Below are 27,399 nucleotides of genomic sequence, written 5' to 3'. Positions count from 1 at the left end.
TCTAACAAAATATGGCAGAACTGATTGTGTCTGATACTTACAAGGCTTCTGAAACCAGATCATAGAAGGCACCGTAGCCTTCCCCATCACCACTCTTGCCACTTGCTGCAGGGGAAGCCAGGTGCCATGTTGTGAGGAGGCCCAAGAAGCCCACTTAGCAAGGAACTGACGCCTCCCACCAATAGTCATGGGACCAGTCATAGCCCCAGCTGAGCCTATAATCACAACTGCATTTTGCTTTGTCTGTTTGTTTTGTCCACCCGGCATGCTTGATCTTAATTCCCCCACCATGGATCAAACCTGTGCCCCTTGCAGTGGAAGTGCAATCATAACCACTGAACCACTAGAGAAGTCCACAACTGCATTTTGAAAAGCTGTCTCTCTGACTGCTGTGTGGCGAATGGACTGTAGAGGGCAGGCGTGAGAGCAGGGCCCCCTGGGAAGTGGCTACTGCATCAGTCCAGGCAACCAAGTGTGGATGGAGATGGAAAGAATTAGATGGACGGATTTAATAGTTATTCAAGAAGTAAGACAAACAGGACTTGGGGGAAGAAAATGTTAGTGATGACCCTAAGGGGGGCTCTTCACTAAAATGGAAAGCTGAGGGAGGAGTAAGTGGAGGTGGGGATGGGGGAGGATGACATGGTGAGTTTAGTTGCGGCCACACTGAGTCCCTGTTCCCAAAATGTTCAAGGGTCTCCCTTAATGTATGTACTTGTATAATAAGAATAGATTGTATGGATGTGAGAGTTGGACCATAAAGAAGGCTGAGTGCTGAAGAATTGATGCTTTTTAACTGTGATGTTGGGGCAGACTCTTGAGAGTCCCTTGGACTGCAAGGAGATCAAACCAGTGAATCCTAAAGTCAACCCTGAATATTCACTGGAAGGACTGATACTGAAGCTCCGATACTTTGGCCACTTTATGCAAAGAGCCGACTCATTAGAAAAGACCTTGATGTTGGGACAGATTGAAGGCAGGAGAAGAAAGGGACGACAGAGGATGAGATGGTTGGATGGCATCACTGACTCAATGGACATCAGTTTGAGCAAGCTCCAGGAGATGGTGAAGGACATGGAAGCCTGGCAGTGCTGCAGTCCATGGGGTTGCAAAGAGTTAGACATGACTGAACCAAGACAACAAAAAAAAGGCTCTTTATTGGGGGTGATTCAGCCTACCCAGGGACATTTGACAATGTTTGGGGAAATTTCTGTTGTCACAACTGTGGTGGGAGGGGTGCACAGGGACAGGGGAGTGGGGTACTCCTAGCATCTAGTGGGTAAAAGCTGGAGATGCTGCTTAGCATCCTACAATTCACAGGACTATCGCCTATAAAAAGATTTCATTTCATTTCAGTTCAGTTCAAAGAGTCATGTCTGACTTTTTGCAACCCCATGAACCGCAGCACGCCAGACATCCCTGTCCATCACCAGCTCCTGGAGTTTACCCAAACTCATGTCCATCGAGTCGGTGATGCCATCCAACCATCTCATCCTCTGCTGTCCCCTTCTCCTCCCGCCTTCAATCTTTTCCAGCATCAGGGTCTTTTCCAATGAGTCAGCTCTTCGCATCAGGTGGCCAAAGTACTGGAGTTTCAGCTTCAACATTAGTCCTTCCAATGAACACCCAGGACTGATCTCCTTTAAAGATTTATCTGACCCCAAATTTCAATGGTACCGAATTGGAGAAATTCTTGTGTAAACAAATGGCCAGAATAAGAAAATCCCAACTTCAGCGGAGGTCGGTTATTCAGTAAAGTTTTATTTCTTTTTTTTTTAAGTTTTATTTTTTGAATATGCAGCAGTCAAGTACGGATCAAGTTCCCTGAGCAGCTCTCTTCCAAATAGCTATCCCCAAACAACTAGCAAAAGATGAAAGCCTGAACAAGCCACAGGTAGGAAGTTTTTAAAAAATCAGGATAAAAGAGACTTAAGCCACCTCCTTTTATACCCTATTGGCCAGATCAGTCACATGGTCATGCCTAAGTGCAAGGGATGCTGGGAAATGTAGTCCAGCCATGTGCCTAAGCGGAGGAAGGAAACAGATGGAAAAGGAGCCAGTTTGTGCCACAGTATTATTATTGTCCTCATTATTTCTGTTATTATTCAGACCTAGCAGCTTCCTGCGGAGAAGGCGATGGCACCCCATTCCAGTACTCTTGCTTGGAAAATCCCATGGATGGAGGAGCCTGGTGGGCTGCAGTCCGTGGGGTCGCGAAGAGTCCGACACGACTGAGCGACTTCACTTTCATGCACTGGAGAAGGAAATGGCAACCCACTCCAGTGTTCTTGCCTGGAGAATCCCAGGGATGGGGAGCCTGGTGGGCTGCCGTCTATGGGGTCGCACAGAGTCGGACACGACTGAAGCGACTTAGCAGCAGCAGCAGCAGCAGCTTCCTGAATGTATTGCTACTCTTGCATTCCTTTTCAACTCTAGTCTATCCACAGGGTCAGTGGAGTGATTTTTCAAATCTCCTCTCTCAAATCCTGGCTCTCTAGCCCCCTCTAAAGAAAAGCACTCCAATCAATTCTGCCTCAGCCAGAGGATCAAGTCAAATGCCCTCAGCCTAGTGTTCCAAAGTACAAAATACTGACCAAGCAGTAGGATATGGATGCCTGCAGAAATGAACCCTAAAGGTCATCTATGTGTCAGGACCTGGTAGAGGAAAGTTGAGAGGCATTGGAAGGCTTCCTGGAAGAGGAGAAATGGATGCTATGACTTTGAAGAAAGCAGAAGCCCCAAATCCAAAATCCAAGAAGCTGGAGGAGGATGAGATGGGTGTGCAGTCAGGAAGTCAAGAGGAGAGGATATATGAGTAAAGAGGAAATGGTCAGCTACAAGAAATGCTGGTGAGAGATTAGAGAGATATCCAGGGTGAGGGAGTGAAATAGGAAAAGTCCCTCTTTGCTACAGTTCAGGTAGCAAATACAGGAGTCTTTTAAAGTAAATTTTACTTATTTATTTTTGGTTGCATTGGGTCTTCATTGCTGTGCACAGGCTTTCTCTAGTTGGGGCAAGAGGAGGCTACTCTCTAGTTGACATTCGCTGGCTCCTCATTGTGGTGGCTTCTCCTGTTGCAGAGCACAGGCTCTAGAGCGCAGGCTCAGAAGTTCCGGCTCATGGGTTTGGTTGCCCCAAGACACGTAGAATTCCTCCCAGACCAGGGATCGAACCCATGTTCCCTACATTGGCAGGTGGATTCTCAACCACTGGACCACCAGGGAAATCCTATAGGAGTCTTCAGGATTAGAAAAATTGCCATTTTGCAACCACGAGTGTAGTAACTGATTCAAGCTGGGAGCATCCCCGGATATAAAAAACATTGGGTGAAAACTTATAAGAGGTAAGGATTATAATCTAGGATTATCTTTCACATAGAATGCTTGTCAGTTACGAAGGTAAAACGGCACCTTTCATGAGTATCACCAGAAGGAAGTGATCAAGGTTCATATCATCACCCATAAGGGATGATAGATCAACATTACATGCTGCTCGATACCTTCTCTGCAATCTCACTGCTCAAAATGCACAACCTGAATAGTTCTTTTTTGCTGTTGCTATTGCTTTGGCTGTGATGGGTCTTAGTTGCAGCACACAGGATCTTCGTTGCAGAGTACAGGATATTTATCATGGCATGAGGGCTCTTAGTTGACCCATGTGGGATCTAGTTCCCTGACCAGGGATCAAACCTGAACCCCCTGTGTTGAAAGCACAGAGTTTTAGCCACTGGACCACCAAGGAAGTCGCAGAATTTTTCATAGTAGCCCAAAGATGGAAACAAATGCCCACCAGTGGATGAATGGAGGAAAAAAAAAGTGAAATACATGGGCGATGGAATATTTTTCAGCCTTTTTTAAAAAGAGGGCGATGGGGATGAAAGGAATGGGGAATTGATGGTTAATGGGGACAGACAGAGTTTTAGTTTGGGAAGGTGGCAAAGCTCTGGATGGTGGGGATGGTTCTGCAATAACATGAGTGTGCTTAGTGCCACTGAACTGTACATGTGAAAATGATGAGGGGACTTCCCTGGTGGTCCAGCAGCTAAAACTCCATGCTCCCAATTAAGGGGCCCAGGTTCCATACCTGGTCTGGGAACTAGATCCCACATGCCACAACTAAGAGCTCGAATACTGCAACTGAAGATCCCTCATGCCACAGTGAAGACTCGGCACAACCAAATAAATAAATACATTTTTAAAAAAAAGTAAAATAAAAATGGTGAAGATTGGTAAAACTACAGGATGAAATGCAAAGTCTAGTGACCCAGCACCATGATGCTACAATTTACTGCAAAACAATCTGGGAAAGAGGAAACGAGCAAATATGGCCCAAATCAACACCTAGAGGCTGGAGGTGCATGATTTGTTGTATCATTCTTCCAAGCCTTTTCCATAGGAATTGGAGCTTCTCCAAGTAAAAAGCCTAAGTCCGTAGAAGGAGGACCAGGAAGTGAGGTGGCCATTAGTCCAGTGACTTGGAGGTCACTGAGACCTGATTGGTGACCTATTGGAGTTGGAGAAGACCATGGAAGGGAAATAAATCCTAAAACTCATAACTGACATCCAGCCAGCACTTGCTGTGTTCTAGAAGTTCTCCTAAAGGAGCGCATGTACTGGTCCTTTTAATCTTCTCAAAACTCTAGGGGTGAACACTATTTTTCCTCCCATTTTACAGATGGGGAAACTGAGGCTGAGAGAAGTCCCTTGTCCCAAATAGAATGAAGTAAGCATAGTGTGGGCTTCCCAGTTGGCACTAGTGGTAAGTAACCTGACTGCCAGTGCAAGAGACATGAGATATGGATTCGATCCTTGGGTTGGGAAGATCCCCTGGAGCAGGGAATGGCAACCGACTCCAATATTCTTGCCTGGAGAATCCACGTGGACAGCGGAGACTGGTGGGCTACAGTCCATGGGGTTGCAAAAAATTGGACCCAACTGAAGTGACTTAGCACACAGACATGCAAGGATAATACAGTGAGATGGGAAAGAATCTGAGCCCCTGTCCCCCAATTCACTGGCACCTTCCTCCAGTCTGATGAAACCCCAGCTGTGAAGGGCACTCACCAGCTATCTTATGATCCATCTCTGGCATTCTTAAAACGCTTTGTCCCACCATCCAGAATGAGTGGAGTCCCGAAGACTGTTATTATATATTAACAACCACTTGTTATATATTTAACTACCACTTGGGGATTGGCACAGTGCAGGGGGCCCTGAGGAGGACTCTGCTGTGGTACCCCCACCTTAATTTCCCCCACACATGGGATGAAGCTGGGCAAAGGCCTTTGCAGTGGTCAGGACCAGACGGAGGAAGAGACTGCAATGGGGAAACCCAGTGGAGGGCAAGAGGCATGACTGGAAGGCTTCCTAGAGGAAGCATTGGCTCTGCAGCTTTGAAGAACACAGTCTTTCTGGACCTAGTTCTGGGGACGTGGGGATGGCCCAGACCTGGCCTTCAGAGCCTCAAGGATGCTCAGGTCAGGGCCAAGGACACGAAGGCAAGCAAGATCATCCCACTCATCCCTAAAATAAGCCTTTTTGAATTTGGGGGAAACCAGCAGCTGGAGGACGCCACCCCAGACTTGGATCCCTTTATCCAATGCAAAGGGTAGATCACATACCCAAATCAGCAGGGTAGATCAGTAGATCACATCCCCATCCTGACCCAGCAGTGACCCCCCTCCAGGGAGCCAGGACTGCCACTCAGGCTCTTTTGGAGACTGCTTATGAAGTGCCTCAAGGGACTTCCCTAGTAGTCCAGTGGCTAAGACCATGCTCCCAATGCAGGGCTTCCGGGTTCAGTCCCTAGTCTAGGAACTAGATCCTACACGCTGTAAATTAAGAGTTCACATGCTGCAACTGGGACCTGGAGCAGCCAAACAAGTAAATTTTTTTTTTAAGTATATGAAAGTGAGAGCTCTCTCCCATGAAAAAAATTTGCAAAGACAAAATCAGAAAAGAACGAAATCTGTGCATTCTATCTGCACTGCCGCTCCTCAAAAGAGTTAGATCTAAAACAGCATCTCCGAATGAGTTGCCGCAGGCCAGCCATTCAAGTGTCTAAGCCTCCTGTCTGCTGACCGAGGGCCTGCGGCAAGGGTGGGGCAGATGTGGGTATTTCCTAGCCTGTGGGCACTCCGAGAGAAATGTTTCAGAGTCCTTAGCCCAGAAGAAGCAGTCTGGCCCATTCCTTCATTCCTGACTGCGCGGGACATGGCCTGTGCTTTGGGGACCTGACAGAGCAGTGCTTGTGCTCAGTCACTAAGTCATCTCCGACTCTAGCGAGCCCATGGACTGCAGCCCGGCAGGCTCCTCTGTCCACGGGATTTCCCAGGCAAGAATACTGGAGTGAGTGACCATTTCCTCCTCCAAGGGGCTCTCCCTGACCCAGGGATCGAACCTGACTCTTAGGTCTCTGGAGGGTTCTTTACCACTAGCGCCATCAGACGTTTAAAGATTTTCATGGCCTGATTTGTGTGCGGTGTCTTTTAGTTGCTTGGGGAGTCCCATCCCAGATGAAATTCAGGATGCTCAGTTAAACTGGCATATCAGATACACGACGAGTGATTCACGAATGATTTTTAAAAAGCATCAGGAGACCCCAAATATGGTGGGGAATATACTTATGCTAAAACAATTATTCTTCTGAAATTCAAGTTTAATTAACCCAGATGTCCTGGATTTTTATTCTCAGGAAGAACAGAGTGAGGGACCAGGTTAGGAGTCGCGAGACCCAGGTGCAGGTGGCCCAGGCGAAGGGCGGGAGCCAGGTGGAGGCAGAGGGGAGAGAAATAGGGGGTCCCGGGGGCAGGTTGGAGAAGTGCCTCTGTGGTTTGGTGATGGATGTGATGTGGGTGGATGAACCTAGAAGACTTGGGCTTTTACCCTGAGTGATGTGGGGGAGCCCCAGGGGAGCAGCTTCGAGGAGAGGAGGGATGTGACATGGGTAAGAGGCTCACAGACCCAACCTGTGGACTCAGCAACCATCTGTCCCCAGGCATGGCCCCAGCCTGGGTCTCTATCCCGAGGCACTGCTGACGTTTGGAGCCGGGTCATTCGCTATGGGCCTCCGTGGTGGCTCAGATGGTAAAGAATCTGCCTGCAAACCTGGGGAGACCCAGGTTTGATCCCTGGGTTGGGAAGATCCTCTGGAGAAGGGAAAGGCAATCCACTCCAGTATTCTTACCTGGAAGATTCCATGGGCAGAGAGCCTGGCGGGCTACAGTTCATGGGATTGCAAAGAGTTGGACACGACTGAGCGACTACACACATCCTCTATGGGGGGCTGTCCTGGGCACTGTGGAGCAGCATCCCTGGCCCCCACCCAATGGATGCCAGGAGCACACGCTGCTCCTTCCAGTCGGGACAACCAATACAACCAGACTTTGCCAATATCCTCTGGAGGGCAGGGTCACTCCCACTAGGGGATCCCTCATCTAGGTAGTGTAAGAGTAAGCAAGGAGATGGGCCTGGGGTGCTAACCGGGGCAAATCCTGGAAGGTTCTGTCAGGCTGGAAGGCTTTGGCCTCTCCTGTCATTTACAGATCTTTCTTGGGATGGGAGAAGTGGATGCCTGCACGGCTGGAGCTTGGTGAGGTTTGGGTCACATGCTGCCCACAAGCAGACTCATCCAAAGGCCATTTGTGCGAGGTGAAGGAAAGATCTACCTTAGAGTCTGATAAAACTTTTAATATTTAGACGTTTGGGCATTTAATTCTGTTGATCTGGGCTCACGGGTAACGGTGCCCTGGTCCGGCAGCCTGCAGCAGTCTGGTTTGAGTCCACGGGGTTGCTGGTGATAATGATGGGCACCTTGGCCTTGACGCTGGTCAGGGTCCAGGGCAGGTGGACGGTGCTGACCAGCTCGTACTGGGTGTTCATGATCTCACTGTCCTGTGAGCCACTACCGCTCACGGACAGCACGGGCGGGAGGTGGAAAGTGCTGACAATCTTGGTGGTGTTGAAGGCCGTGATGTGGGTGTTGGCCTCCTGCCTGAGCAGCTCACTGCTATCCACCCTGGAGCGGCGCTCCGCATTGGGCGTGAAGCCCTCGTAGTGCACGTGGGCATACAGGGCGAAGATGACCGTCTTAATGCACTTGCTGGTCTGGTTGTTGATTTCAGTGGTGAAAATGACCCTCTCCCCCGGCGTGAAGGTATTCTTTTCCATCTGGATCTGCAGGCAGATGGTGCCCTGGCTGCAGCAGTTGTAAGACACCTTCTTCTCAGCCTCCACGAACAGAGGGTTCTAGAAGTGGGAGTGGGGAGGGACAACTGTGAGGAATTGAGGCCACAAGGTCTGTTTGCTCACTTAACAATCCACCTGGTCTTGAGTCTTTGGGACTCTCCAAAGCCCTTTGAACCCTCCTACACTGATGGTGGAAATGTTAACTGGTGCAGCCACTATGGGAAAACAGGATGGAGGTTCCTTAGAAAACTAAAAATAGAATATGAACTAGCAATCCCACTCCTGGGACTATAGCCAGACAAAACTCTAATTCAGAAAGATACATGTGCCTCTACGTTCATAGCAACAATGTTTACAATAGCCAAGACATGGAAACAACCTAAATGTCCATGGATCGATGAATGGACAAAGAAGATGTGGAACATACACACAGTGGAATATTACTCAGCCGCAAAAAAGGATGAAATAAAGGCCATTTGCAGCGACAAGTACGCAATTAGAGATTACCATACTGAGCAAAGCAAGTCAGAAAGAGGAAGACAAATACCAAGTGATGTCACTTATATGTGGAGTCTAAAATACAGCACAAAAAAAAAAAGAAAAAAAATACAGCACAAGTGAGCCTATCTACAAAGCAGAAAGAGACTCATAGACTGTGGCTGCCAAGCGGGAGGGGGAGGAGTGGATTGGGAGTTTGAGGTTGGTAGATACAAGCTATTAAATTTAGAGTAGATAAACAACAAGGTCCTAATGTATAGAACGGACAATATATTCAATATCCTGTGATAAACCATAATGGAAAAGAATATTTAAAGAAAGAATGTATGTATGTGTATGGACTTCCCTGGTGGCTCAGTGATAAAGAATTCCCCTGCCGATGGAGGAGATAGGGTTTTGATCCCTGGGTCAGGAAGGTCCCCTGGAGAAGGAAATGTCAACCCACTCCAGTATCGTTGCCAGGGAAACAGTCCATGGGGTAGCAAAGAGATGGACACGACTTAATGACTAACCAACAACAGTATGTTTGTATAACTGAGTCACTTTGCTGTACAGCGGAAATTGGCACACAGTTGTAAATCAACTACACTATACTTCAATTTAGAAACATAAACAATCAAAGCCCTTTTCCATTCTGAGTGACAATGTCCTTGTCTGTAACATAAACCTAAGAAATTCATAAGACCTTGGTTTTATCTCTACATCCATAACTCACTTGCTGTGTGACGTTGAACCAGTGCCTTGACTTCTCTGAACCCTAGTTTTCTGGAAGACAGGGAATGTCTTATAGTCAATAGCCCAAGACCTAGGGCTTACTCAAGTAGTTCAGACTTAAGGAAAAAATATTATGGGCTCTGTATCATGAAAACTGTAGAACTGAAATTATGTAACATGTTTAAATAAAAACTTCAAAATGCTGTCTGTATCAACTGGTTAGCTGCTGGATTGCAAATAAATTCATATATACATTATATTTAATGTGTGGCTTGAGTAACATTTTACTCTTTTTTAGGGCTTCCCTGGTGGCTCAGATGGTAAAGAATCCACCTACAAGAGACCCAGGTTCAATACTTGGGTTGGGAAGATCCCATGGAGGAGGAAACGGCAACTCACTCCAGTACTCTTGCCTGGAGAATTCTATGGACAGAGGAGCCTGGTGGGCTACAGTTCATGGGGTAGAAAAGAGTGGAACATGACTGAGCAGATGAACACTTTGGGTAACACTTTACTTTTTATGAGTGGATACTACTTAAAAAGATTTGAGGGAATTCCCTGGCAGTCCAATGGCTAGGACTCAGGACTTTTACTGCCAGGGCCCAGGTTCCATCCCTGGTCAGGGAACTAAGATCTTGCAAGCCTTGCAGTGTAACAAAAATTTTTTTTAATTAAAAATAAGTAAAATTAAAAAGATCTGATGCGATGTGGGGTGTGCTTACAATGAGTTACTCTCCAGTTTTGCTGGCTTCCCGTGTCTTCTTCTAGACGAAATCGATACTTTTACAAATATGTGTGTATGCATGTGTGTTTGTGTGTCTGTGTGGCATTTGTTATTCTCATGCAGATGTTTGCATTGTTTAGAAATACATTTATTTGTGGTTGAATTATACAGTAGTGTTTTACATATTTGAATGCTTTGTATAAATTAATCCTCGTATGTTTTCCAGCAACTTGCCTTCCTAGCCTAACATTCTGTGTTTTGAAAGGCATTCATGTTGGCGGCTGTCATTCTGATTCATTCATTTTCACAACGGCAACGAAGTGTGTTGCAAAATAGCTTATTCACCCATCCCCCCTCCACGATGGACATTTATATTGTTGTTATGTCTTTGATATCATAAAAGAGCTAGAAGGAGCATGGTGAAGACACTTCTTGGGCTTACATACCAGAAAGAGTTGCTCTGTGCTGTGCTTAGCTGCTCACTCGTGTTCGACTCTTGGCAACCCCTTGGACTGCAGCCTGGAAGGCTCCTCTGTCCATGGGATTCTCCAGGCAGGAATACTGGAGTGGGTCGCCATGCCCTCCTCAAGGGGATCTTCCAAAACCAGGGATCGAACTCAGATCTTCCACATTGCAGGTGGATTCTTTACCGTCTGAGCCACCAGGGAAGCCCAAGAATACTTGAGAAGGTAGCCTATCCCTTCTCCAGGGAATCTCCCTGACCCAGGAGTTGAGATGAGATACAGATGGCCAATAGGCACAGGAAAAAATGCTCAATGCTGCTGATCATCAGAAATGCAAATCACAGTCCCAGTCAGATAGCACTTCACACCCGTCAGAATGGCCACCATCAAAAAGTCTACAAATAGCAGACATTGATGGGGATGTGGAGAAAAGGAGCCCTCGTACATTGTTGGTGGGAATGTAAATTGGTGCAGCCACTATAGAGAACAGTATGGAGGTTCCTCAAAAAACTAACAACAGAGCTACCAGATGATCCAGTCACTCCACTCCTGGGTATATATCCAGAGAAAACAAAAACTCCCCTGGTGGTGCAATGGTTGAGATTCTATGCTTTCACTGCAGGGGATGCGACTTCGATCCCTGGCCAGGGAACTAGGGTATCACACAGCGCATGGTGCAGCTGAAAAAAATGTTGATTGGACCCTCTGAACTGATTTTTTGGTTATTTCTAGTCTAATTATGCTATGCTATCGTTTTGTTTTATATAAAACAAAAATGTTGTAAGCCATCAAATTAATTTTTTTCTGCTACATTCTATCCTGTTTTACTTATTTAATACTATTATTTTCCGTCCTACACATTGATTTTATAAAAACAAAGTTTGTTGCAACTCAGCAAATTTTATATTTTCCTACCTCTTCTATTCTGTTCTTTAATTTAAAAAATAAATGGCAGCCCAACAAATGGATTTTTTCTGACATTTTCTATTCTACTTATTTTATTCTCTGTATTGTTTTCTTTTTAAATATTTTTTTAATTAGAGGACAACTGCTTTACAATATTGTGATGGTTTTTGCCATACATCAACATGAATCGGCATTAGCTGTACATATGTCCCCCTTCTCTTGAACTCTGGTCCCACCTCCTTCCCCCTCTCACCCCTCTGGGTTGTCACAGAGCCCTGGCTTTGGGTTCCCTGCCTCATACATTAAACCTCACAACGGCTATTTTCCATATGGTAATGTATTTTGGAAGAGGGTGTTTGCTATGACCAGTGCGTTCTCTTGGCAAAATCTATTAGCCTTTGCCCTGCGCAAGAGTCAGACACGACTGAGTGGCTGAACTGAACTGAACTGAATGTATTTTGTGAGTTGCAAACGTTGTTAATATAAAATAGGAAAATAGTATCCTTTAGTACTGTTTTCAGAAAACAACATTTGCAACCTACAAAGTTGATATTTTTAAAAAAACATTTTTTTATTTTGGGCTTGCCTGCTCTTTCATTTTGTAGAAATATGCCTTGCAACTTGCTAAATGGATTTCATACCCCACTAAAGGATCATGACCGAAGGACCGTGTTCTAGATCCAATACCCTTTGTCTCAGAGACCTTAGGCTGACCCCTGACCCCTTCAGCCTCACCTCCTGCCCTCTGCCTCTGGCCCCTGCCTATCTTCAGACTTCCCATGCTTTTGCTCCTCTTGGAAGGCTAATTGCAGGCCATTTCATTCTAAGCTCCTCTAGTCTTATTCGAAAATTCGTTGCATGCGTTAGGACCCTACAGGTGTGAAAGGACTGGCTGCCCTAACTCAAGACTAAGCCAGCAGTTCTGTCCTGGTCCTGAAGGAGGTGCCAAGAGACATCAGTGGTGGCCAAGGGGAGATTCCCATGCCAGGCCAAGTGGGGTGGCCCAAGAGCCCAGAATTCCAAGAATGTTAGGTTACTAACTCAACATTGATCTTCCGTACCTGGCAGTTTTTCCCGATCTCCCTCTTTCTTTGGCATATGTGAAACTTTGGGAGGATTCTTTCATTCAAGCAGTATGATTTTATCAACTTGGTGCCAAGTTCAAGGAAAACCCACAGCAGTGAAGACCAGTCCAGTCCCTACTCTGATTGGAAAGATGGATATAAACATGGTACACTTTTTTTTTTAATGGTACATTTTTTAAGTTCTTTTTTTTTTAATGTGGACCATTTTTAGAGGTTTATTGAATTTGTTACAGTATCTCTTCTGTTTTATGTTTTTTTTTTTTTTTTCCTGGCTGCAAGACATGTGGGATCTTAGCTTCCCGACCAGGGATCGAACCTGCACCCCCTGCTTTGGAAGGCGAAGTCTCAACCGCCAGACCGCCAGGGAAGTCCTTTAATGGTAGGTTTCTGATTAAGATAAGTTATGAGGCTATGGCAAGGGGCTAAGGTAAAGGGAGACTCCCTCAGACTTGGTTAGGAGAGAGATGTCTTGGGGATAAGTGCTGTACTCAACGGGACTGCTTGTTGCAAGACAATGGGTCATGTCTTTCAAAATTCTAAAGGTACACAGGGTGTAGAAAAATCGAAACCCTTGTACATGGCTGGTGGGAATGTAAAATGAAGCGGCCACTGTGGAAAAGAGTCTGATTGCTCCTCAGAAGGTAAGATGTAGAATTACCATCTGCCCCAGCAATTCCACTCCTAGATGGCTACCTGAGAGAAATGAAAATACATCCACGTAAACACGTGGACACCTATGTTAGCAGCAGCATGGTCCCTAATAGCCAAGACATGGAAACAACCCGATGTCCATCAAGTGATGAAGAGATATATAAAAGGTGGTGCATCCATGCCACAGAAAGACGATTCACCCTTAAAAAGGAAGAAAGCACTGACACACACACTACAATGTGGATGAACTTTTAAAAAGAAATTAAAAAAAAATTTTTTTTTCAGCTGCACCCCATGGCAGTTGGGACTTTAGTTCCCTGACCAGGGATTTAACCCATACCCCCTGCATTGGAAGGTAGAATCGTAACCACTGGACCCCCAGGGAAGTCCCTGGATGAACCTTGAAAACACTATGTTCAAATAAGCCAGATACAAAAAGGCCACATAGTGTCTGATTCCATTTATTAAAACAGGAAGTGTCCAGAACAGACAAATCCCCGGAGACAGAGAGTGAATGTAGTGGTGGCTGAGGGAGGGGAAAGGGAGGTTTGAGGGGAACAGGTAAGGGATGCAAGACTTCTTTGGTTGGTGTTCAGTCCCTCAGTCGTGTCTGACTTTTTGCAACGCCATAGACTGCTGCACACCAGGCTTCCCTGTCCTTCACTATCTTCCAGATCTTGCTCAAACCCATGTCCACTGAGTCGGTGATGCCATCCAACCATCTCAGCCTCTATCGACCCTTTCTCCTCCTGCCTTCAATCTTTCCCAGCATCAGGGTCTTTTCCAAAGAATCAGCTCTTCGCATCAGGTGGCCCAAGTATTGGAGCTTCAGCTTCAACATCAGTCCTTCCAATGAATATTCAGGGTTGGTTTCCTTTAGGATTGACTGGTTTGATCTCCTTGCTGTCCAAGAGACTCTCGAGTCTTCTGCAGCACCACAGTTTGGAAGCATCAGTTCTTCAGCGCTCAGCCTTCTTTTTATGGTGGGGGAGGGGAGGCATTAAAGTGTTCTAACACGGACAGTGGTGATGGCTGTACAATTCTGTGAATGCATGAAAAGCCATGGATTTGGACACTTCAAAGGTAAGAATAATAAGGTATGTGAATTGTATCTCAATCAAGATGTTAAAAAAAAGTGGAAGAAAAATTTTGCTTCCCTCCCCCCCCCCGACCCCCGCCGCCTCCCCTCCCAGGAGGCAGCCAGCAGCGGTCTGTTGCCAGTTTCTCTGGTCTCTGGAAAGAGACAGTTTGTTACACCTGCAAGGAAGTTCTGTGCATTTCTTATTTTTACCACCAACGGTGCAGGTTAGACACGCTGTTCTGAACTTTGCTTTCTGTGTCCAGCCCAGTAAGGAGGAGGTGCTGATACCGAGAGCTGCCTCATTCTTTTGTCTCTGGCTGTGTCTTGCTCTCTCTCTCTCTTTGCTCTATCTATAGAGTTGACCTTTGACAGTGAACTGTTACTTTAATTCCCTTTGCAACAAACATTTAAGTGGTTACCAGTTGCTGGCCTCCCAGGCAATGCATGGAAAGGTCTATCACACAAATGAAATGACAGTGGTAGGAGAATTTTCTAGAAGGGAAATGAAATGGCTGGGGCAAAGTGCGTGTTCCTTTTTCGTTTGGATAGATATGGCTAAATTGCCTTCTGTGGGGGTTGTGGCAGTCCGTCCGGCCATCATCGAAGCAGGTGACTGAAGATGTAGTTTCCGAGAAGGATCTAAAGGAGGAAGGGGAGGGGTTGGAAGGTCCTATCGCAGGGTTTGGGGCAGCGGGCACACAACATGCAAAGGACCTGGGGCAGGAAGGTGTTGGAGGAACAGCGAGGAGGCCCGCGTGGCTGGAGCAGAGTGAGAAGGGGAGAGAGGGAGGACGGGGAGGGCCGGGAGAGGACGGGGCAGGTCGTGCAGGGCCTTGTGAGCCAGGGGGAGGTCATGGGCTCTTACTCCGAGGGAGGTGGGAGCCCTGGAAGACAGAGGAGGGTCATCACCTGGTTCCTTTCAGCTGGTCTGAGAAGGACAGACTGTGGGGGTCAGGTCTCTGCCCCTGCTTGGACCAGAGTAGTAGTAGCCTCTGCCCTGGTCCACCAGCTCCTGCCCTCACCCTGCCCTCTCCAATCCGATTAAAACAGTAAGAAATGCAAAAAAAAGCAAAATGGCTGTCTGGGGAGGCCTTACATATAGCTGTGAAAAGAAGAGAAGCAAAAAGCAAAGGAGAAAAGGAATGAAATAAGCATCTGAATGCGGAGTTCCAAAGAATAGCAAGAAGAGATAAGAAAGCCTTCCTCAGCGATCAGTGCAAAGAAATAGAGGAAAACGACAGAATGGGAAAGACTAGAGATCTCTTCAAGAAAATTAGAGACACCAAAGGAACATCTCATGCAAAGATGGGCTCGATAAAGCACAGAAATGGTATGGACCTAACAGAGGGAGAAGATATTAAGAAGAGGTGGCAAGAATACACAGAAGAACTGTACAAAAAAGATCTTCATGACCAAGATAATCACGATGGTGTGATCACTCACCTAGAGCCAGACATCCTGGAATGTGAAGTCAAGTGGGCCTTAGAAAGCATCACTATGAACAAAGCTAGTGGAGGTGATGGAATTCCAGTTGAGCTATTCCAAATCCTGAAAGATGATGCTGTGAAAGTGCTGCACTCAATATGCCAGCAAATTTGGAAAACTCAGCAGTGGCACAGGACTGGAAAAGGTCAGTTTCCATTCCAATCCCAAAGAAAGGCAATGCCAAAGAATGCTCAAACTACCACACAATTGCACTCATCTCACACGCTAGTAAAGTAATGCTCAAAATTCTCAAGCCAGTCTTCAGCAATATGTGAACTGCGAACTTACAGATGTTCAAGCTGGTTTTAGAAAAGGCAGAGGAACCAGAGATCAAATTGCCAACATCAGGTGGATCATCGAAAAAGCAAGAGAGTTCCAGAAAAACATCTATTTCTGCTTTATTGACTATGCCAAAGCCTTTGACTGTGTGGATCACAATCAACTGTGGAAAATTCTGGAAGAGATGGGAATACCAGACCACCTGACCTGCCTCTTGAGAAACCTATATGCAGGTCAGGAAGCAACAGTTAGAACTGGACATGGAACAACAGACTGATTCCAAATAGGGAAAGGAGTACGTCAAGGCTGTATATTGTCACCCTGCTTATTTAACTTATATGCAGAGTATGTCATGAGAAATGCTGGGCTGGAAGAAGCACAAGCTGTAATCAAGATTGCTGGAAGAAATATCAATAACCTCAGATATGCAGATGACACCACTCTTATGGCAGAAAGTGAAGAGGAACTAAAAAGCCTCTCAATGAAAGTGAAAGAGGAGAGTGAAAAAGTTGGCTTAAAGCTCAACATTCAGAAAACGAAGATCATGGCATCCGGTCCCATCACTTCATGGCAAATAGATAGGGAAACAGTGTCAGACTTTATTTTTGTGGGCTCCAAAATCACTGTAAATGGTGATTGCAGCCATGAAATTAAAAGATGCTTACTCCTTGGAAGGAAAGTTATGACCAACCTAGATAGCATATTAAAAAGCAGAGACATTACTTTGCCAACGAAGGTGCATCATAGTCAAGGCTATGATTTTTCCTGTGGTCATGTATGGATGTGAGAGTTGGACTGTGAAGAAGGCTGAGCGCCGAAGAATTGATGGTTTTGAACTGTGGTGTTGGAGAAGACTCTTGAGAGTCCCTTGGACTGCAAGGAGATCCAACCAGTCCATTCTGAAGGAGATCAGCCCTGGGATTTCTTTGGAAGGAATGATGCTAAAGCTGAAACTCCAGTACTTTGGCCACCTCATGCGAAGAGTTGACTCATTGGAAAAGACCCTGATGCTGGGAGGGATTGGGGGCAGGAGGAGAAGGGGACGACAGAGGATGAGATGGCTGGATGGCATCACTGACTTGATGGACATGAGTTTGAGTGAACTCCGGGAGTTGGTGATGGACAGGGAGGCCTGGCATGCTGCAATTCATGGGGTCGCAAAGAGTCGGACACGACTGAGTGACTGAACTGAACTGAGTAGTTGAAAAAACACAATATTTTCATAGTCTCAAAATGTATCTGCAATAACTCCCTTTGTTGCTGTAGTAGCGATTTGGGCTCTTCCCATGCACCAGGAGTCCTCTATGTGTACTCATCGTGCTGGGTGCTTCATGACCCTCACGATCAAGGAAAGTGTTGTTTTCATTATACCCATCATACAGATCAGGATAATCGAGGTTCTAGGAGGTGCTGTTAATTGCCCAAGGGCATTTGCTAATGAAGCATCCAGCAGCAGAGACCTCAATCCAGGTCTGGCCCCACACCAGCATTTTGCTCCAATTTCTCTTTTGTGCACCCTGCACTCTAGATTAGCTCTCAAGGGAGGGCCAGAGTCTGGTCAAGGTCACCCAGAAAGCAGGTGGCCAAACTGGCCTTGCGCTCAGATCTGCTCACCTCTGATCCACCCCTCTAAGCATCTACCTGCCCTGGAATCCTCCTCCTCTGAGGTTGGCCAGAGTAGAGATGATTGCCTACTACACAGGTAAGACTACACCTGGGACTTCTCTGGTGGGCCAGTGGTTAAGACTCTGTGCTTCCAATGCAGGGGGCTGGGGTTCAATCCCTGGTTGGGGAACTAAGATCCCACCAAGATACCTCAAGTTCAGAAAAAAACAAAACATAAAACAGAAACAGTATTATAACAAATTCAATAAAGAATTTTTAAATGGTCTACATAAAAAAAAAAAATCTTAAAAATAAAAGGACCGATGGGGCATAAATATTTTGAGGCTTCCCTGGACACCAGTGCCGAGCACCATTCCAGGCCCTGAAGCTGCAGGAAGTTCACTGGCTGCTCCTCCTGAGACCTAGGGGACAGGCACCCTCTCTGTGTCCAAGTGACAGATGAGGAAATAGCACAGAGAGGCCACATCACTTGCAGAGGGTTACACAGCAGGTAGGTGGGGACACTGGGATTTTAACTTAGACCTTGAGAGCTAAAATGCCGGCACTCTCAGCCATCATGCTCTGATGACAAAGGAGCCCCCAGGGAGGTGAAGTGACTTTGGCCAACGGAACTCCACCCTCCTTCACTTCCGCCTCTGCACCTGGCCTCTGGAAGCCATACAGAAAACTCCTCGGCTCAGGTGACCGACACTACCAGACCCTTCCTTCCCTGGTTGGAGGGCACCCCTTGCTGTGTTCCTTGGTGGGGAGAGGGTACCATATCCATTATCCGTTCCCAGAGAGTCACTGAGCACCTGGGACAGTCAGTCAGGGGGTCAGAGCGGGGCATCTGCTCACTCTTGACCTACCTACCCTGGGGTCAAGGACATTCAGGGGCCAGGTCGTTCTCTGTGAGGGGCACTGGGGTGTTGAGCAGCTTCCCTGGCCCCCACCCCCTTGATGGCACTCATCCCCCTCCCCAGTTGCAATAACCACACATGTCATCAGACATCATTGCTCAGTGTCCCCTGCAGCAACAGAATCACCTCGGTTGAGAGCCACTGGCTTAGTCCTGCCCTGGTTTCTGATTCCCCTTTCTGCAAAACTCCTGAGCTGGAGGAATGGGCAACACCTTCCCTTCTTTTTCCGGGTTGGGGCCTTCCCTATCTCCTGGCTGCTCCTGCCCCATCCCCTACCTCTGGGGAACTTTGAGGCCAAGCCCTACCCCTGCTCCCCCTTGCTCCCCTCTTACCTGCAATGATTTTTCTGAGTGGAAAATCGAGGAAGTGCCTTGAACCATCAAGTATATTTTCTTCTTGGCTAGAATGTGCTCCCGACCCATGCAGGAGGCCTGCACGAAGTAAAAGATGTTGCCGATTTTGCTGGTGAAGGTGGAAGGGAGCCTGGGAGGTAAGTTGAAATGGAAATCAAAGGTGTGGCTGCCTGCACTTAACCAATTATCTGAAAGCAAAACACACCAATGCCATCAGAAGGTTCTAGAATCTCCCCCCCACCCTTCTCTTTATTGTTTTGGCAGTTAGCTTTTTCTGGATCTGGCCTCTCTGTCCCTGAGCTAGCTCTTGAGTTTTAGGGATCGAAAAAGCCAAGGCTCATAAATATTAGACCTCAGTTGGGCTGGAGATGGAAGCTCTGGGTGAGTGGTGGTCACCCCAAACTACCCACTGGGACTTGCTCACCACTGCTCTGGGCCTGGGAAACTGGAGGTCTGGCCTGCAGGTTCAATCACACATTTATTCAACAAACACATCTTGGGGCCCGAGGCAGGCAAATGTCCCTGCCCTGGCAGAGGCTGGCCTTCACTGCACAGCATACAGCAGATTGACTGAGTGATGATGGTGGACCAGGGAGGGACTCATACCGCCCTCTCATCTCTGTGACCTCCCTGGTTTATTTTTTCTTACATTTCCCCCAAACCCTCTTATGAGGGTGTCTTCCCAGTCTGACGGCAACCCCAGGGATGCCAGGGACCTTTTCTGTTTTCTTTGCTGCTGCATCCCTGGTACCTGGCATGGTTGTTGTGCACAGTAGGTGCTTAATACATGTTTGTTTGTGGAGTAAATGAATTGAGGCTGATGCTCCTGAGGGGAAACGATGCTTCCCTTGGAAATGGAGAAGGGTGTTACCCGATGCTATGGGGGTTGAGGAGCTGAAGAACTGTTTTGGTTGAAAGAACTAACAGCTATTCAGCACTTACTATATAACCCCTGCTATTCTGAGCCTGAGACATGCCATTAAATCATCAAGTCCTCAACACAATCTCAGGAGGCAGGACTTCTTTCTGTTCCCGTTTTCCAGGTGGGTTAACTGAGACAGAGAGAGGCAGCCTGATTGTTGAGTATTAAGGTCCAGCGGTATCTGGATGGGTTTCCCTGGTGGCTCAGATGGTAAAGAATCTGCCTGTAATGCGGGAGACCTGGTTTCGATCCCTGGGTCAGGAAGTCCCTGGAGAAGGGAATGGCTACCCACTCCAGTATTCTTGCCTTGGAAATCCCATGGACAGAGGAGCCTAGTGGGCTAAAGTCCATGGGATCACAAAGAGTTGGACAAGACTGAGCAACTAATGCACAAACAATATCTGGGTATCTGCAAGTCAGGTACCCCTTCCATCACTAGATCTGAGCTCCATAGTCTTTTGGTGACCTTCCCCAGCTACCCTATCTAAATTTTTTTTTTAAATCTGAAATGAAACTTTGTTCAACCAAGCATTTGCCAAGCGTTCTGATTGACCGTGGACTACCCAGAAACACTCATTTTGGAAAGGACCTATAGTTCCCTGGCAGCCCAGGCTCCCTGAAGTCTGTCCAGACTTTAGATCTGAATCTGGCAGAGCTGGGGGCTCATCAGTGCTTCCCTCGAGGATCTCTCCTAATCCTCTCCCTCCTTTCTCTTTTCCTGTGATCACAGGAGCCGGGCCTCTGCCCATTTCTCATATCCCTGGGGGTTTGTTGATTGACTGACAGATGTGTTTATCTTCCAGACCCTTGTTCCTATTCTGGCTAACGTTGGCAGTCATACCAGTCCTTACCCTCCACTGGGAATGTCTTTGTCTTGTGCACATAGTCAGCCTTGTTGTTGCAAATAACTTCTCGGCTATAATCGCGGGACGCCCCAGTTTCTTCATTCCACTCCACGTAACCTCTTCCCACGAGCTCCACCTTCACGATGGGGTCCACCAGGGTGCTGTTCAGAGTTAGGACCACCTGTCCTTCGATGATGCAGCCGGCCAGGTAGACTGCATCCTTGGGCAGCACTAATTCGATCGACTTCACCACAGACATGGGGGGTTGGGGTGACGGAGAAACATCCTTTCCCCTCCCCCATGTCACAGAGATCCTCGGCCGCAGTGAGGTCATCTGTCTGTGACATCAGCCAGCCAGGGTTCCGGGAAGGGGTTCCTAGTGGCCAGGATTGGTGGGGGCAAAGTTGTTGGGGGTGGGTGGCAGTTTGGGAATCCCAAATGCCTCACTGGCTGATGAAATGGTAGCTTGACCTCTTTTTTTCTAGGAAATAACAAACAAACAAGAAAACCACAAGATAGCAATATTCCTGGCAGACAGGGAGCACCTGTCATCTTGCCAGATGTCTGGGGCCTGGGTGGGAAGAATTCTCCCAGGCTCTCTGGTGAGACATGCATCATAAGCTTCATTTACAGGTGGAGAGGGGATGAGCCCAGGGGTATCTTCTGCCCCATCGGATGGCCCCCAGATGTGGCTTGTGCACCCTCCTCAGGGTTCACACATGGATGCTGGGTCCTATGAAGATAATCATTTTCACTTTTTTTTTTTGGCTACACTGTGCAGCTTGTGGGATCTTAGTTCCCTGGCCAGGGATTGAACCTGTGAGCTCAGCAGTGACAGTGTGGAGTCTTAACCACTGGACTGCCAGGAAAGTCCCAATCATTTTCTCTTTAATAGCTCTCTATTTCTATTAATGTGTATTAGAAGGAAGATGATAGCGACAGCTAGGACATGGGATTTGCTGTGTCTTGGAGATGCTCAGAACGCTGTGGGCTCCACGTGATCATGGATACCATCACAAAGCACCATCTCCCCGCACAACTGATGGCTGTCTTTCCTCCTGCTTCTCCACTGCACAAGAAGTCCCTATAGGGTGGGACTTGGTTTGCTGGACCCAGGGCCTGGTGCAGACAAGGGAGGGCAATTAAAGTCTGTTCAATGACTTAATGATTGTCAAGTGCATATCAATTTGTAAAAGGGAAACTGAAGCCATTTGCACCCGCATGGTGCCTGATCTGCACGTGGACCTGTGTCTAAGTAGGAGGGACAGCAAAATAGAAGAAGCTTTAGGAAGTGTCTGTTCTCCAGGCTCTGGCAGGCCTCATGACTATGTCATATCTTGCTGTATTTGATGTGATGTCTTTTGCAGACATCAACATTTTGCTTTTCCAACTGGTTGGTAAGCTTCTTTTAAAGATGCTTGGCATAGTTTCTTGTTCATGGTTGTTAATTAACCCAAGCAACCCCTCTGACTTTCTTGAAATGAGTAGAGAGATTGGGTGGGGCCCCTCATCACCACTGCTCAAGGTCTTTTCTGCAGGGAAAACCAGACACCTCTTTCTGTGTTGCTTAACTTCAGATATCCAAGGAGGCTGGACTGTGTGCCCTGCACCAAATGTACACAAGAAATATAGGGTCTATTTCTTTTTCAGCCATGCTGAATTTTGACAACAGCAGGCACAAAGAGAGGCTATGCTCTTGCCAGGAATGGGCTGGGTTCTGTCAGAGATGTTGTCAGTATGGAAGACCTCATATGCCACACAAGGTTGGGGAGGCCTGGCTACCTGCTCACGTCTGCAACATGGTTGCCACATAGCTGAAGGCTTAGTTCCGATAAACGCGATCAGTTATGTTGGTGAAGTCCTGAAGGTGAGGGAAAATTAATAGGAGCATCTCGACTTTGTGATTGGAGTGTATTCCTATGGCTGCTGTAACAAATGTCCACAAATTCCATGCTTTCAAACAAGACAACTGAGTTCTCTTACAGTTCTGGAGGTCCGAAGCGTGAAATGGAGCTAAAGTCAAGGCATTGGCAGGATTACGTTCTAGAATTCTAGGAAAGAATTTGTCCCTTGTCGTTTCCAGTTTCTAGAGGTTTCCCATATCCTTCGCCTTTTGCTTTCATCATTCCATCCTCTATTTCCATTCTCACTTCTCTGACTTGATCCTCTCGCCACTCTTTTTCATTTACTAGGACCCTAGGACACTAGGCCAGCCCAAATAATCTGGGATAATCTCCCCATCTGACAATCTTTAGTTTAATCCCATCTGCCAAGTCCCTTTTGCCATGGAAGGTATGATATTCACAGACCCCAGGGATTAAGATGTGGACGTCTTTGGGGGCCATTCATCTGTCTACCGCTGGGACAAATAAAAGCAGAAACACCAGAGCCAAGATAGAAGGAACTCTATGTGTGGCCAGAGAAACCTTGTGAAGACACACATTGGAGCTCATCTGTTTCCAGCTCACAGCCCTCCCACTCTATCCACCGCTCTCCAGAGAAAGACCAAAGTCCTCCTGGTGGCCTGTGAGGTCTTACATGACACCCCTGTGACCTCATCCGCCCTCCCTTTCACTGCATTTGCCCGGCTCTCTGTCCATCTCTAAGCCTTTTCCGGCCTCTGCATTTGCTCTTTCCGCCTCGATCCCTCTGTCCTCGGTTTCTCATCTCAGATCTCAGCTCAAATGTCATCTGCCCAGAGAGGCCCACCTCTCCACCTCAACCAGAGTGCCTCCTCTCCCCGCCCTCCCACATGGCTGCTGGTCACTCTCCAGTTCTTGTCCTGTCTTCATGGCACGTGTGGTATCTGAAATGATTTGCTTTATTGATTCATTTCTTGCTGGTCTCCCCAGATAAGAATTTAACCTCTCGGAGACCACCAACAGGGTGGGCCTTGCCCACTTTTGGGCCCCCAGCTCTGAACACCCTGTTCAGGCATTTTGTAGGTGCCCAGAATGGGTCACTGTGTGCCCGCCAGGACTGGTCAGAGCAGAGCAGGCAGGGCGGAGGGGGGAGGGCAGCCCTGCCCGCCTGGACAGCCAGGAGAAGGCGGGAAAACGAGGCGGGAAAAACCAGCAAACAAGCCCTGCGGGTGGGTAGGGTGGGGAGCGCTGGAGGGCCCTGGCGCAAGGAAACCGAGCTGGGGCGATCAGGCCTGTCATCGGGGTGCAGGTCTCCTGGGGGGATACCCCCAAATTCTCCTGCATAATTTAGACACCGATTCCGGTCTTCCTGTCCAACTGGTCAGTGAATGCCTGGTAAGAGGGGCTGAAGGAACAGACTTAGGAGGTCAGGGGTGTCTACCCTGGGGGTGATCCTTAGGTCTCATGGAGAGCACCCATGATGAGGGGGCCCAGGTCCCGCCACCGGCCCCGTTGCACGCTGGGCGAGCCCAGCAGAGCGCGCAGGGCTGGGCGGGGCCGTGGCCCGCTGGGCAGAGGTGGGGGGGTGGACAGAGGCGGGGGCGCCCCCCACCCCCTTTCTCGCTTCCCGCCACTGAGGCGGCCAATCACCAGGCAGGCGCCCGCCCCCGGCGCGGCCTCCTGTGGCCCCGCAACTCCCAAACGCCAAGTTTTCGCGGGAAAAAAATCAGAGCAGCTGGCAGCGCAGCGGGCAGTGGTGGCCGTCCGGGCGCTCGGGATCGCACGCACGTCTGCGCAGGGTCCTGGCCACACACGCCGCTCCTCTGCCATCCTCAGAAGGGCCAGCGCGCAAGCAGGCGAGTGGATCGTGAGCGGTCAGGCCGTTTGGGGTGCCAGCCCGGGCCAGGGCGCGGACGGGGGGAGGCGGGCCGGACTCGGCGCACCGGGCGCCTTGACTTTGCAAAACTTTCCGGGACGCTCTGCCAGCACGGGAGTACATTTCCCCCGCGCCAGGGCTACCCTACACGCGGTCTCCGGCTTTGCCCCCCACCCTGCCGGCCCTTAGAAGTCGCCCCGGAAGCCCAGGCTGTGGCAGGGGCTAGCGGAACATCCCAGGCGCCCCGCGGGGGTCGCGCCGGCTCGGTGGGGGAGGGCCCGGTGAGCCGCGGGGGAGCATGTCAGGCTCCGCGCCTGCGCGCGGGGCGCCCCGCGATTCAATTGTCGCGCCCGAGCCCGATTTCGCGCGCCCTTAGTTCCCCGGGCGCATCTGGGCCAATGAGGAGCGAGCGGGGCGGGGCGGCCGACCGTGGTGGAGCCAATCAGTGAGGCGGCTCAAGTGAAGGGGGCGGGACCTGGCGCGCGGGCCCTTTGGCCGTCCCGGCGGTGGGGGTGGGCGTGGGCTCGCTGGCGTGGCCCGCGCGGGCGAGCGAGAGAACAAGAGGGGCTACGGGGCCGTGCGTCTGGGTCCGGGAAACGCAGGCTGGAGCTCCGGGCGGCCGTGGGGCAGAAGTGAGTAGCGCTGCCCACGCAGGGGTGGCCGGGACGGGGCGGCCGGTTGCCATGGCCACAGCAGGGACCGCCGCGTCGCGCAAGCGCGCGCGCGCGGGGGTGGGGTGCGGTGGGGGTCCGCGGGCACCCGGAGTCCCGAGCTCCCGGGTCTCGAGTGGGTTCCTTCCCCTTCGGTCCTACTTAGTTGAGTTCCCTGGGACTTCGTAAGTTCCAACCCGAGCGGGACTTTTGGGTCTCCCTCTCGCGTCAGTGTTCATCCAGGGAATGAATGAATGAATGAATGAATGAACGAACAAACTCGGCCCGTTTGACTGTGTGCCCCTTTTCCTCTGAATCCTGGTGTTTTTTTTTCCCTCCTGTGAAAGGCAGGGTTCGTTGACTGAGTAGCCCAAGGTGCCTTTTACTCTCCCCTAATTTCCCGTCCCTCCTCAATCCTCCACCAGTGCAACTCATTAATGCATTATCTCTTAATTCAGGGCCTGGGGCCTGGGCCAGCTGTGGCACGCTATAGGGAATAAGGGGCTGGGAGGGCATTCCAAGAGTTACCTGGTGTCCACAGTCTGGACAATAGCAAGGATGACCCGAATATGGCATGGCCATGGTGGTGGTATTGACGGCAGAACTGACCAGGGGTCTCGCTCCCTTATCCTCGCAGCACCAGCAGGCACCATGTGGATCCAGGTTCGCACCATGGATGGGAAGGTAGCCCACACCGTGGACTCCTTGTCCAGGCTGACCAAGGTGGAGGAGCTGAGAAAGAAGATCCAGGAGCTATTCCACGTGGAGCCAGGCCTGCAGAGGCTTTTCTACCGGGGCAAGCAGGTAAACTCGCTCTGCAGGCTGCCCGCCTGCCTGCCCACCACCTTTGTTCTTGCCTCATCCAGGCAGGGCACACACACTCTTCCCCCCCCACCCCGCCCCCCGCCCCCACCTCGTCCGGTCTGCTTCTCCACAGAAACCTCCAGTGCCTGAGCGAGGAACAAAGGCTCGACTCCTAGACTGACACTCCAGGCGGGCAGCCGGGCACTCGAATCTGTTTCGTTTGGAGGTCTTTTAAATTCCCAGCCCTCCCCTTTGTGGACGCTCCCCTCAAAATAATTTAGAAAAAAGAGGTTGGAGGTGGCCGTTGGAGGGCTGATGAATTTCAAGGAAGAGCCTGGAATCAATACTCAGACACCGGAAAGGAAGAGACCGGATTTTTCTTTGAAACACACACCAAAGGTCTATGGTCAGTCAGCACCTTACTATTTTCCGACCCCCATGGGGTTTTCTAGAAATTGGGATCAGCTTATTCAGAGTCAGAGACGGTGCTTGTTAATCAGGAATTTCCGCCACTCCTGGGCCTCCTCTCTGGCGGAGGCGGTGGGGCTGCCCCTGAACGGGGTTTGTGCTTTGCGTGGGCTCAGCTGGCCCTGTTTCCTTTCTTCGAGATTCCCCACCACAGCTCCCGTAGCCCTTGAAAATGCCCCCCACCCCTTGGCTTTATCAGCTGCCCACTTTGGAGACGCTTTCTCCAGTGACACCCCTGGGAGTTTTCATTCTTGTTGGTGTCTTCAGAGGGGACGGTAGGCCAGGCTGTATTCAGGTGTCGCTGAGTGGGAGAAGATGGTCCCACGGAAAGTGTCCTTCCTGTCTGCTGGGGCCACCCTGGAAGGCGAGTGGCCTGTAGGGACCTCGGCGACCTCGGTATAGAGACTACCCAGGATTAAAAGTGTTCCTTTGGGCTCTGACTTTGTTGTTGTCAGGTCTTAAACTGGGTGCTGCCGCCATCTGCTGTCTAAATTGAAAAATAGATGCTGTCCGCCTGGCCAGGAGTTTTTTTTTTTTTTTTTTTTTTAGGGGTTGGGAGGATCCTGCCTGCCTCCTGGAAATGAGACCTGATGATTAATTTCTTGGGCTCAAGGCGCCCTCTGAGACCTCTCGCCTCCTTCCTGTGGGAGATATGAGGACTTGAATGTCTTAACAATCTGAGTTAACGCGCCCCGCCTGGGAAAGGGAAGCTGGGGAACTCACTCACTGTGGTCACGTGCGCTGTGCGGCTGGAGAAAAGGCAGGGCTGGGAGTGGCGCTCCCCTGGGATGCAGTCTGGGGAGCGGAGCCTCTTTCCTGCCTCCTCCAACAGAGGCTCATTTTTGGGGACGTCCATACTGATTTCAGTTTGCCCCCCAGTCTTTGTGTTCAGCAAAGGTCCTTCTGCTGAATTTCTGAAGACATCCCATGGGCACAGGCTATACAGTTCGTGGCATCATGCAAAGGCAGATTGGATCGAATCCTTATATTCAAGGCAGTGACTATTTCTGAATGCCTGCTG

General features: G+C 49.1%; 2 protein-coding genes and 1 long non-coding RNA gene across 7 annotated transcripts in view; 2 read left to right on the top strand and 1 right to left on the bottom strand.

Moving 5' to 3' along the window:
• Positions 1-7,667: 7,667 nt before the first annotated feature.
• ARRDC5 (arrestin domain containing 5) lies at positions 7,668-25,719 on the bottom strand. Of its 2 annotated transcripts, XM_024994629.2 has the most exons (4): positions 25,635-25,719; positions 20,725-21,199; positions 18,931-19,139; positions 7,668-8,246 (listed from the first exon to the last, which is right to left on the bottom strand). In XM_024994629.2, exons 2-4 carry the CDS (start codon positions 21,050-21,052, stop codon positions 7,710-7,712), a joined length of 1,074 nt encoding a protein of 357 aa, XP_024850397.1. In that variant the 5' UTR covers positions 21,053-21,199; positions 25,635-25,719; the 3' UTR covers positions 7,668-7,709.
• Positions 21,232-21,883, top strand: LOC132345713 (uncharacterized). The gene is made up of 2 exons (XR_009495199.1): positions 21,232-21,320; positions 21,641-21,883. It is a non-coding gene; the product is annotated as an uncharacterized lncRNA (long non-coding RNA).
• UHRF1 (ubiquitin like with PHD and ring finger domains 1) overlaps positions 24,233-27,399 on the top strand; it is a 33,924-nt gene continuing 30,757 nt past the window's right edge. Inside the window, exons 1-2 of one of the 4 annotated variants that reach the window (XM_010806982.3) lie at positions 24,233-24,436; positions 25,744-25,910. In XM_010806982.3, coding sequence (XP_010805284.2) covers positions 25,758-25,910 — 153 coding nt within the window. In that variant the 5' untranslated portion in view covers positions 24,233-24,436; positions 25,744-25,757. 4 annotated transcript variants of the gene reach the window in all.

The sequence above is a fragment of the Bos taurus genome, chromosome 7 (genome assembly GCF_002263795.3).
Source record: "Bos taurus isolate L1 Dominette 01449 registration number 42190680 breed Hereford chromosome 7, ARS-UCD2.0, whole genome shotgun sequence".
Lineage (NCBI taxonomy): Eukaryota > Metazoa > Chordata > Mammalia > Artiodactyla > Bovidae > Bos > Bos taurus.
This window is presented reverse-complemented; position numbering and strand designations above follow the sequence as displayed.